Source organism: Vitis riparia, chromosome 14 (assembly GCF_004353265.1).
Source record: "Vitis riparia cultivar Riparia Gloire de Montpellier isolate 1030 chromosome 14, EGFV_Vit.rip_1.0, whole genome shotgun sequence".
NCBI lineage: Eukaryota > Viridiplantae > Streptophyta > Magnoliopsida > Vitales > Vitaceae > Vitis > Vitis riparia.
This window is the reverse complement of record NC_048444.1, coordinates 2,474,775-2,487,665: the sequence shown is the minus strand read 5'-3', so window position 1 is coordinate 2,487,665 and position 12,891 is coordinate 2,474,775. Positions and strand designations below refer to the sequence as shown.

General features: G+C 34.8%; 2 protein-coding genes across 2 annotated transcripts; one reads left to right on the top strand and one right to left on the bottom strand.

Annotated features, from left to right (window-relative positions):
• Nucleotides 1-4,198: 4,198 nt before the first annotated feature.
• LOC117929867 (RNA exonuclease 4-like) lies at nt 4,199-6,321 on the top strand. The gene is made up of 7 exons (XM_034850291.1): nt 4,199-4,268; nt 4,426-4,577; nt 4,667-4,797; nt 4,885-5,099; nt 5,184-5,390; nt 5,675-5,755; nt 5,844-6,321. The coding sequence occupies exons 1-7, from the start codon at nt 4,246-4,248 to the stop codon at nt 6,088-6,090; spliced, it is 1,056 nt and encodes a 351-aa protein (XP_034706182.1). The 5' UTR covers nt 4,199-4,245; the 3' UTR covers nt 6,091-6,321.
• A 4,057-nt stretch (nt 6,322-10,378) lies between these two features.
• LOC117930345 (CASP-like protein 4A3) lies at nt 10,379-12,838 on the bottom strand. Its single transcript, XM_034850963.1, has 3 exons — nt 11,822-12,838; nt 11,578-11,713; nt 10,379-10,967 (listed from the first exon to the last, which is right to left on the bottom strand). Exons 1-3 carry the CDS (start codon nt 12,346-12,348, stop codon nt 10,773-10,775), a joined length of 858 nt encoding a protein of 285 aa, XP_034706854.1. The 5' UTR covers nt 12,349-12,838; the 3' UTR covers nt 10,379-10,772.
• Between the last annotated feature and the right edge of the window lie 53 nt (nt 12,839-12,891).

Here is a 12,891-nt window from a genome sequence, read left to right as displayed (position 1 = left end):
AATTAATCTTTTGAAGATGATTATTGGAAAGGATATAAAAAAAATGATGAATAAATTGTATCTCATCGATGGAATAATTTATCATATCTTATCACTAATCAAATATAGGATAAGATATAATATGATTAATATTTCATCTTTTATTCTATCTCATATTATATCCGGTCAACTAAACATGGTATTTGTTATTATTAATTTTTCAATAATTTAACGAAGTCTTTATTATTTTTCAATAATAAAGACTTTTGAAAAATTGAATTTGAATTATCTCATGAAATATCATATTAAAATCATTTATTTAACTTTTATTACTTAATATGAAAAAAAAATCTAATTAAACTTCTTGTCTGCTTATAAAAAATGAATTATAAAGCATTTGTTGTAGAAAAATAATCAATACAAATTTCCAAATTTAATTGACTATTAATGAATATGAAACTTTATGATGATTTTTTGGTGTCATATCATTTAAGTATTGATGTATTGGACTAAATTTCAACAATTTAAAACTTAAAAACGAATAATTGATATCTAAGTATAAAGAAATGTATATTATGTAACTATAAGATGATTTTTAATTGGTTGTCATTAGTGTTTGTTTTTTAACTAAATAGAATAAGTTGAAATATTTGACTTTTTCTATTTAGTTAAAAGTAATATGTTGATATTAACTAATATAGCTAAATTGAACATATTAATAAGAAGCTCATTTTAATTATATTGGTTGATATTAACAAGTTGTTTGTAGTTGAATAGAAAAGAATCAAATATTTTGATTTTTTTTATTCAGTCAAAAGACAAAGCACAATTCGAACTTAATTCAAATTAAGCTCAAATTAAGATTGAGATCAACCTGAATCCAACTTGAAATCAATCTAATGTTTTTATACAATTTATAATTTATATTATCTTATACAATATTAATATTTATCTTATTTTCTCTTTTTTAATTATCTCATTATTATTTAAATTTTAGTCAAAATATATGAATAAAGAAAAAAAGCTTAGAAAAACATGCATGGTGAGCAACTTAAATCAAATTCAACTTGATTATAACTTGTATAATTTGATCAATTCAAGTTTAAACAAATCAACACAGAATTTGAAAAAAATGAGATTATATTGGAAAATGTTCCTTAAATTGGGTTCAATGGTTGAATTGTTAAAATATGGACGCACATATATGCAACATATTTCATGATTATGCTATTCGTCTTTTCCGTATTTGTTTTGTATCGGTTTTCTAGAGTATGGGTCACCTTATGTGTAGAGCACAGTGTCATAACGGGCCTTAGATGATGAGCCTAAGACTCGCGAGGCCCAATAGTTCAAAAGATATGGTTCCTAAGACATAGAGAGTATAAATATAAAGGTTAAGTGTCTGTTCTTTTATATCACATTTTTTGAATAAGAACAGAATCTATTCTCTCTCGCTCCCATCATTATTGAGATTACATAAAGGTGGATAGCCCTCTACAACCTTAGAAGATCCGTACCTCTTAATAAAGTGAAAAAAAAAACACCTAAAATTTATAGTGAGGATTGATATTTAAAATTTTAAGATGGGAAATTGTAGTTTTTATAATGGGGATAATATTAAATTTTGAGATGGTGACATGATGATCAAAAGTTGGTAACGAGTACTATTCGTTTACGTATTTTTTCGGTGATTTCAATACGTATGTAGATTGGAGCATCGAGAAAAGGGAAAACTTTGGCAGGAAAGAATCTCTCTTTGGTAAAGTTTAATGCTCTCTTCCTTTCCTGTTCGGGGTTTAAAGATCAGTTGGGATCTTTTGGATGGTCTGCAGGTAGAGTATAAAAAGCACAGTTTCAAACACTTTGACTTTCTCCCGTCACTCCATGGAAGAATCTCTGTAAGTCAAACACTGGGTTTTCGTCTTTCCCCTACTTTTCTTTGTCTGTTCTTCTTTTAATCTCACCACTCAAGGACTCTACTGAGAAAAGCTATGGCCTCCCATCTCCCATCTTTTTTCCCCATCCACTGTCACCAAGGTGTTATAGACAAAATATTAAAAAATATATTTTAGAAAATAATTAATTATAACTCATTTAATTGATTATCAAAAATATAAAAATTATCATCATAATTTTTTATAATATTTTTAATATCATTAATAAATTAATTAAATATTTATAAATTGTACATATATTATCATTTATTTTATATTATTTAATATAATTAAATTAAATGGACCATAATTTTTAAGATTCATCTCCTCGTCATTGTATCGTCCAACTTACTCAAAAACAGCCAAGAAATATTATTGGATTTCCCACACAAAGACCAAAAATTCAAGTCCCACCCCACACACACATAGACACGTGGTTCATGATTCATTGAATCAATGCTTTTCCTTTTTGTGTGCAGGTGCACTTTTAAAAGGTGGCATGGCTTCTTCCTGGACTCTTTTTGAGGTTCATAGAATCAAAGCTTTTCATTTTTGTGTGCAGGTGCATATTTTAATGACGTGTGTTTGAGAGATCGAGGCACAGGCCTCTGTTGGGAAAAGTGTGGTGCAATCATATGATCTCTTTGTTTTCACTATACCCAACTGATCTATGCATATCCTCGGGGGCTGAGGAAAGGAGTAATGATCCTCTGCATATTCATCTCATAATTCAACTCAAAATCCCCACTAGGCCACCAATGTCACGTACGTCCACCCAAATGGCAAGGGCATTTCAGTGGGTTGAGTTCCGAAGAAAGGCCCAAGAAAAAGGGGGAGCGACACTCTGGCTCAAAAGACTTGTGGTTGTGGTACGCTCTTGCCTTCTGGGTTGAGATTCCAAACAGTGACCCACGAAATGGAGCGATGGAAAATGGTAGTGGACCAGAATCAATAAAAATAGAATGAAAGAAAATGTTCTCAGCTTTTCTTTTGGGGTATCTTCAAAGCAGGAATCAATGGAGGACCTGTCACAGTCAAAAGCGGGTCCTGCTGACATTCTTTGCCATGTTTCAAAAGTCAAACCCCAATTGCCTTTCTGCATCTCTCTCTCCATAACCATGCAATGCCTGAGGAACAAAGCTTCAAAGCCTTATCGAAGTCTCCATTCTCCCTTTGCCGAAAGTTAATTTGTACGGAAGATTAAACCACCTTGGTGAACCGTTTATACTTGAAACAACTTTATCTCTTTGCCCACCACTCACATGTAATATTATCTGTCCATTCTGTCACATATGTAGCAATTGCGTTTCCTTTTTATCTGAAGGAATGTCAACGTAATCAAGCACAAGTTGGTTTAAATTTTAGGTCTATAGCTAACCAAAAAGGTCTAGGACAAAAATGGAAAAAGAATATTAAAGTAGGACTAGGACTATACGGTAAAAAAAAAGTATTATGAAGGTTGAATCAGTTTTGTTGCATTTTGCTCTACTCAAGATGTAGGAGTTAAGTTCAAATTATATATTTAACCCTTTTATATTTTACGGCTTTATTTTTTTGAAGAGTGATCACAATTGAAAGGTATTTGAGAGTTTTATCATTATAACCCTTCTTGTTTATTTTGATTAATAAAGATCACATTAATCATCGAATCATGATAAAAAATTTATGTTCTCCTTTATTTTATGTTCGTGTGTGTTGTCATTTTCTTTATTTTCTACTCGTGTGTATGCGTGATTTGATGAACAATATATGTTGTTGAGTTTTTCTAGTCATACCTAGGAGTTGAACCTGAAGATTCTAATAGCGAATACCTTTTAAAGAGCGATCTATTGCTTATGAATATCAAATATCTATATGATTTTAGTTGACAAATTCTTCTGCAATTTGCTACCCATGAGATGCACTAATTTTATTCGGCCCTTTATAGGAATGGAGATGATTATAACCAGTCAGTGCGTAGGATTCTTCTTGATGGAGATCGAGAGCGCAGTAGCAAGGGCTCCATTAAAACTTAATTTGGTGTAACTAGAGGTCATCTTGGCAAGAGAAAAATTCTAGTTGGATGGTGGGCCAGCGGAAATTCAGATTACTACGAATGTCCGATGTTAGGCTATAGGACAAAGCGATTTGTAGAGACAGATAGGCTCCAAAATTGAAGTAAATGAATAGGGCCTTAAGGCATCACCTCCTTACACAACTTGGGCGGAAATGATACTTGCTCTTCCTCAAACTAATATAAATACCTTGTTACCCTCACCATCTTCTTCAAGCTCTCTCTATTCCCTCTTCGAGTAAAAAAAACTTGTCATCGGCAACTGTTTTCCAGAGCAGGATGGAGTCCTCAGAGTCCCAAAGGTACTCTCTCACCCACACAACACATGCACGCTATTCTTAGCTGTAAATCATTTTACATTCATTGTAAGAATACTTGGCATAATTTAAATTTTGGGAGTGCTACGTACATGCATGATCCAAAAAATGAAGTTTCTCTATGACTAATCATCACGGCCAGGAACAAGTGTGCAGCTTGCTACAGACAATTCAACAGGTTGGAGCACCTGGTTGATCACATGAGGACCTCGTATCACTCGGTTCATGAGCCAACCTGTGGAATTTGTAAGAAACACTGCAGATCTTTTGAATCTCTCAGGGAGCATCTCATAGGTAAAATCCAAGACAACTATATGAAACCCGAACCATATTGCCCTTATGAAGATATATCATTCAAAGGAAGTACTTCTTGTCTTGTGCAGGGCCGTTGCCAAAAGTGGAATGCGCAAGAATATTCAGTGTCCGCGGATGCAACCTCTGCTTAGATATCCTTGGCAGCCCTAATGCACTTAGGGTTCATCGAGGGACATGCCAACTTTCACGCGGAAACACCGTATAAATCTTCAGCTTGCATGACAATACAATTATGACTTTGTCTAGTTTCAAGCATGTCACATGTTACTGCCCTTTTCTTTTCCAGGGAGCGCTGCTTTCTCGCATGGCTAACCTAGGTATTCAGGATGACCTGAATAGCAGAACAAGAGGCTCAAAGGTGGTTGCACTGGGCTGCAAAATGGTAGGGGGTGGAACCGATGGCTCGCTGGATCTTTGCGCAAGGGTTTGCCTCATCGATGAAAATGAAAACATCATCTTCCATACTTATGTCAAGCCCCAAATTCCAGTCACAAACTACAGGTTTGATGAGTCTCTTTAAAGCTAACTGTATTTCCACCCTGGCTGAATTTCAATTCTAAATATAAATTCTTGAAAACATTGTAGGTATGAAACCACAGGGACAAGGCCCGAATTCTTGAGGGATGCAATGCCAGTGAAGCAAGTCCAAAGAAAAATCCAAGACTTCCTTTGCAATGGAGAGCCCATATGGAAGATTCGTTCTAGAGGTGGAAAAGCTAGGATTCTCGTGGGTCATGGTTTGGATCATGACCTGGACTGTCTACAAATGGAGTACCCAACGCTAATGATCAGGTAAAAAGCTCTTCAAATTAAAGAAAATCAAAATTGCACCATAGCTTTGAAACTATAACAGTGGATCTCAAACTAGAATCAACCAGCATCATTCATAATTCCATCATGGCTATTATACTCATGTAACAGAAAATCAAGGTATTTCTGAACAGGTGATTGGTGTCCAGTTCTCTATTCTCAACAAAACTCTTAAGGGTGGAGCCTCAAAAAAAAAAAAAAAAAAACAATTGCAAAATCAGATGTAATATAATACTGAATTAATCTGAAATGCATATTGGATGCAGGGACACAGCTAAGTATCCTCCATTGATGAAAACAAGCAAGCTCAGCAACTCACTGAAGTATCTGACACAAGCATACCTCGGGTAAGTACATCACGTGATTTCAATTTCGAGTTCACTGCCAAAATTTAAATATATATTTCAGGAAAGGAATGAAACTTCTGGTTTCCAGGTATGACATCCAAACTGGCATACAAGATCCTTATGAGGATTGTGTTGCAACAATGAGGCTTTACATGAGAATGCGATCCCAAAGTCATAAAATAGAGGACTACCCGCTCGCGTCTGACCCGCAGAACCGAAACAACTTTGCATCAGGGAGGCAAAATGAGCTAGAGAGGATGACCCCAGATGAAATGTTGGAAATCTCCAGGTCTGATTACTATTGTTGGTGCCTAGACACGAAGGAAAGCTCCTGAATATTGAGGCCAGCCAACTTGTTCCAAGGAGCTGGACACATATGTATGGTACTAATGTTGGACGTCAAATTCCATGTAGTTTAATGCATGACCTTACCAAATCATAAATAAACATGGGAATGATATATGCCATTTCCATTGAATGATGTTTAAAGTTGTACTGCATGAACAAAACTCATCTAGCATAGTGATACTACATGCAGGTTTCCTTAATGAATAAAATGTTATGTAGTACTGTCCAAATTAATATTTAATAATATTGATTACATGGTGCTACGAGCTAGCCTCTCTGCAAGTATCATATGCATGGTTCATCATAGCAACATATATAACATGATCAGTACTGTTCAGGAAAATGGAAATTAATGAGAAAGGAGATGATATATCTGCTTGAATGTGTCAAAGATCATCTCTTCACCATTCAGCTGATTGTTTTTTTAAGATCAATGTACTAATGGTGCATATTTTGCTTCAATTGTAATAAAAATGATCCTACAAAATAAGATTCCAATAGTATTACTTGATTTTTTTTTCCTATAATTTTGGTACACTAATTAATTTAAACATCTTATTTGCAGGGGCACAAAATTAAAATAACACATGTCCCCGAAAGGCTAGTGTCGAGTTAAGACAGTACAGTTGATCAAGATGGATGTCTAGGACACAAATGGAAAGACGACCCTTAAAGGATGCAATTGAATGCCAAACTCATGAACACCCAAGTATGTATGAACATCCAATTCAATTTTTAAAACCATTAAAAATCTTATCACTACCTCAGTATCCTCTCAAGGTTGAGAGTCCATAGAGTATAATAGATTGGTGAGATTATAATTACCCGATAACTAATATCATGACTTACCATAGGTCATGTCTAATGCATGACCATACATACTAGTACACTCACCATAAGAAAACCATCCTGATGATTAAAATAAGTCATTCCTGTAATTAAGAGATCGTATACTATTGCCTCAAATGGATTGTCTAAGTCCATGAACCAATTATGAACAACTCATCTACTTACAAGAAGCAAATAATTTGAATCTTCTATATAACTCCTGATGCACTCAAGCCATATACAATGAAAGAGATGTAAGGCTTGAATGCTCAGAAAGTATAATGCATGAATAAAATAGATAAATTGGGAAATCGAAATCATATTATAAATAATAAATTCATTCTTTATCATATCATGTCATACTTTTAAGGGGTTTTATCCTAACAAAACCCTTCCCCTATATGACATAGAGGCGACCCCTTGAACCATATCTAAAACATTAAATTCTCCATGAGCACCTATATAATTGAGATGACTAAGCATCCATAAAGGTTTGTTACATAACATCTCTGGGAGCAATTGGAAAAAAAGATCATGAGGATGGGTGAGTTAAACCTTTTACCGACCCCTAAATAATAATTACTAGGCTACTCTAGAGTCAATGGTTGACTAGAGAAACAACCCTAGGAGTCGTATGGCAATGGAGCTGCTAGAGTCCATCTCTACCATAGAGGCATTAGAGTCGATCATTGACCACAAAGGTGTTGGAATCCATTACCCTTGGGGAATAAAAAACCATAATGATTGGGAGCCAATTGACTCAAAACAAGAAAGAAAGTCTAAGAAAGTTGCTAGATGAGTATTAAGATGTCTTCGCCTAGGGAATTGAGAACATGCCAAGGATATCTTCTACCTTAGTGAATGTACAATTTTTCTTTTGATTTTTTTTTTCTTTCCTTTGTGTTATAATCATTGTGAACAATGGTGCTAGCCTACAAAAAATAGTCAGGTATCCAAGTAAAGAGACTACGATTATAGTACTTAATGAGGTTTGAGTCTTAGTCATTTTTTATAAGGTTTAGTAGCTTCCCTAACATTTATTTTTAATAAAAACTAGGGTATGATACATTAATAATTTAGAAAGGAATTTATTTTCGTTGTATTAATAGTGGAGGCAAAATTCAATGACTAGAAATAAATAAAGCAATACTCGAAATATTAAATGAACAACATAAATTAAATGATAGCATTGAAAGGGAGAATTTAGGCTATATTTACTTGAGTGAGTTTTCATGCATGTAGTGCAACCCATCTCTTAGATAGGTATCGCATTTTTCAATAGTACTTCATTTCTCCAATTAAATAGATTATACCATTAGAATACTTCACCACATCTCTTAACTCGCACCACTTATTCGGATTGCTCCATTTCCTAACCTTGGATCTTGTAGGATGCATGCATACTATTCTAAGGTTCTCTAAATCTAATATTGCAGCAGAAAATAATGGTTTTAAAAACTATAATACAGATTAGATCTAGATATTAAAGTTTCATACATGTGATCTGGATGTTCCTAAATTGATTTCCATCTCATGAAGACTTTGAAACTGTAGTGGTCATCGTGAAACTCGTCTACCTGACAATTTTACGTCTAACCTCTCTCTCCATGGGTCTTAGCATGAGAGAAAGGTGCATTTCCCTCTTTCTTTAGAAGGTGGCTAGGGTTACTCTCTTTGGAATTTCAAAAAATTGGATTGCAAGATTGAAACTCTCTTTGGAATTTCAAAAAATTGGATTGCAAGACTGAAACCCTAACCCCTGAGGAGGTTTATATAGGCTTCCTTGTGGACTTAAGTGACTTGAACTCAAATTGGGTTTGAGTTACCTAATCCAATCCACTTAGATCCTAATAAACTAATTAACCCTAACAAACTCTAATGAATTAATTAACCCAAATCCAAATAGTCAATTTATAAAATCTAGTGCAACCTTGTATTTTTATCAAAACACATTTATACACATTTATGAATTATATACCCAAAATACCCTCAAAATGGGTGGTCAAGGCAAATCATCTCTCCAATTATGAGGTAATGCATTATAATATCTTTGGATTGCCCAAATGCATAAAATGATTACCGTCATTTAGGTAATTTGTATTTTTTCTTATAAAATATGTTTTTTTTGTATTTTATGAAATAAACAGAGAAATCTTACAACTTTTTTACTTATATACTACAATATTCTCTTCTTACATGCTTCATATATATATAAAACAAATTTATTTGAAAGCCATGATTTACTTACAAGTATGAATAATTAACTTATTCAAGTAAGCCTATCTGGTAACTCTAGATATATTAATTTCAAACTTATTTGAAAAAAAAATACAAAAAAGTTTTCATCAAGCTTTATCAAAGGAATTAAAAAATAAATTATAAAGAACTTGAATCCTTCTAGCATTAAAAGATAAAATGATTTTATTTTTATTTTTTTGTTCTAAGTAATTTATCTACTTTGTATTGAAATTTAATTTTTACCAATATTTGAAGCATAAAAAAGCTTTTAATTAATTTCATATTATTTATTTTTATATGAGAAGATAGAATTAATGATTTGAAAAGTGTTGCAATACTACCCCACAAGCAAATTTTTTAATTCATCCAAACGGTTCAAAGTATAATGAGTATGACCAGAACATAAAGCGGAGGTTACATTGTATCTGTTAGTGAAGAATCAACTCAATTGGTTGAAATAGTTGCTCAATCTAATAAAGACGATCATCGAATTTGTTGAAACCAATGAAGTAATAAACTTTTGATGGTGGATATATTCCTTATGCAAACATTTCTCGAAACTTGTGTTTTCTTATCTTTTTGAACTAGCTAGGGACTATCTTTTTGGCCCTATGGTCGCACAATTGTGGAATCCAATAGGACTACGATGTTATGAAATTAACTTTATATTTCCTATTGAAATGAAATCATGTTTAGGCATATATTATTGGGATGTCACGGTGATAGAATAGTTGTATATGACAAGGTTCTAAAAACCTCGAAATAGCCATATTTGCATTCCCCCCTCTTCTGGTCTCCTCATTAATATTTGTTACCTAATAGTGTTTATATATTTTTACTTAATTTTAATTTATTTTTAATTTTTAAAATAAAGAAAAATCAACATTTTACTTTTTAATATTTAAAATTTTTATATTCAACCAAAAAAAAAATTAAAAGGTTGATATTACACCTTTTTCTCATCAAATTGCTTAAAATTTAAGCAACAATATCAACGGAGCATTGTATGTTTCCACAGAGAATTGTTTTTCCTTTGTTGTGCTATAATTTTCAACCACAAGCTTTTAATAATATGGTCGTGATCTGTCATTACGTGCTATTATCTCTACTATAGAAAGAAAAAAGAAAGATCAAATCCACTAGTAAATACTAGAAACAAAACGGGCTTTCTACATATTATGCATCGTCCAAAACAACGATTTTTAGCAGTTGTAGTAAAGAAAGAAACTTCATAAAAGTCAAAATATGAAGAAATACATATGCTTAAATACTTTATTCTATGGATAAAGCATCTAGATCTAATTGATAGGGGAAGCATCGTAAAGATCAGTTAACGAGATTTTGGGCTGATATAATAATAACTACTTACTTATGTCATGATATGAGATAAAAGTTAGGAATCAACTTTTGTAATAGAGTTGATACACTAAAGTATTGGGCAGCAACGACCAGGAGAATTTTCACCTTTTTTATATGGGCATAGTACATAATAATTCCCTAGAGCAGCATAACAACTATATTTTTTGTACAGAACTGATAAAATTTTCTTACACTCAATAATTAATCTTTGTAACTAAAGGTGGAGGAGGTATATACTATTTTATTAGATGGGTCTGAAAGTAAAGAGGAAATATCCAGAGAAGAGAGAGCTGGCGGCGAAGGCCACAAAGGCGAGGAAGGACATCCATACAGATGCTCTTGCCATCTCCGGGAACTTGTCTTTGCCCCAGTTGGATTGCCAGTCCTCAACCCGGGTGGCAGCCGATGATGATGCCGAAATAAGAAGATAAGTCAGTACCTATCATTTTAAATTCAAATAATTACAAAATATTTAGAAAAAATTAATTCTACAACTTAAATTTTAGGTTCATCACATAAATAAGTTTAAAGTAGTATTAAAAAGTAATTTATTTATTTTAAATTTATTTTTTATTTTTTATGTTGGGTAATAACTACTAGGTCATTAAATCTGTTTGGTGAAATTGGGGTTATTGAACAATGTTAACCGAATACGATTGCATCGGATGCATAAACTTTTTCGGTATCTACCAAAAAAAATACATTTGCCTCCTACAGAAAGTGAAGACATGCTGTCCACGTCACGTCCGGGGAAATGGGAAGGAAAAGGCGGGTAAAAGAAGCCCAACCACCCACAGTCCAGAATAATTGAGTCATTTGAATACGACAATTCCAAATGGGTCCCATCCCAATCACGGCCCACTTGCAAGTCTAGTGCCGAAAGCAGTGGGCCACTTGGTCATAATACCATGAAAGCAACAAGTTAATAAACCCAAATATAATGGATTATACCCTAAACCCAACATGAGCCTGTGGACGGTGGTTGGTATTAAAATAATTAATATATTAAGATATGGTTGGTAATGTAGTCAAATCAAAAGACGACTTGCCTGATCCATGAAGAAATCCAAGTGATACCGGAGGTGCTGCCGGAGAGCATGCTGTCTGGTACCCAAATGGTAGGCTAAGTCGCATCCTTGCAGGCCTGAGTACACAAACCCGATCACATTCACTGCCAGACAGTATCTGCAAATCACACGTTCATTGATTTTCATTGTCAAAATGCATCATTTTGTGTGGTGAAAGCAACCGCAACGTCCAAACAACTGGATATAGAAGAAACGACTGACGCACCTGAATTCCTTGTAGCGATCGAAGGAATCGAGAGTCCAGCCTTGGTTCTTGTCGGAGGCCATAATTGAGAACGACACCAAGCAAAATAAAAATCCACAAACTCTAAACCCTAAAGCAGCTCTCTCCACTGCCCTTTCCCTCTTCGGTCTCCTTAGTATCGACAACGACAGCTTCCCTCGCCGAGCACTAGCACCGCCGCGTTCTTCCACTCCTATGCTTGCGATGCCGTCAACGGCACCGAGATCCACCTTCGTTACTATCCTCGGCTCGTCTCGTACCGATCGGTTCACCACCACTACCGGGGAAGGAGACGTCGCAGGCATGTCCGTCGGCGGGGTAGGCGGAGTCTTATATTCTTTGGGGGAGAATCCATGAGAGGTCCGATAGGAGACGGGAGAGTCGGCCGGTGAAGACTCCGGCGGGGGAAGGGAATTGTGTTCTTGGTGGGGATGTGGAGATGGAGGTTCATCCACAGATGGACTGTCGGAGGCGGTGTGCTTTTCTTCTTCTTGCTTTTCCATGTTCATGATGTTATGATTTTTGCAGGGAAGGCGTGTTTGGAGCGTAGGAAACGGAGCAGAAAAAGCTACAAGAATGCTTTTGATATTGCCAAGGATGATTTTGGCAGTTTTTCTTTGCTGTACTCAATTTAATTGGAATTCGAAGTTTCAAATTCAATAATTTCCACTAAAGGCTACAGCTCAATAATTCATATAAGAGGTCAGACTTGCCTGGATCAGGGTGCAGCACATTAGACATCCAAGGCATCGACACCGTTTGATGCGGAACGATGTGATCATTAGCTGGTGATGCAGACTGCTGGTGGGCCTGATGGGCCACAAATAATAATCCCATTTTTCTTGATTTTGAAGTTTGAGAGTTTGGGCCTGGCCCATTAACATGTTGTGGGTGGCCCTCCTCTGCTTGAAGGCCACTAAATGAGCCCATTGAATTTTGAACCTGCAGCCTCTCGTGATCTGCCGTGAGTGGGCCATCCCTTGAAATGAACAGTGATGTAGAATGCAGAGTGAATTACAGATCAGTCTAAAACAGGGCACTTGGTATTTTTT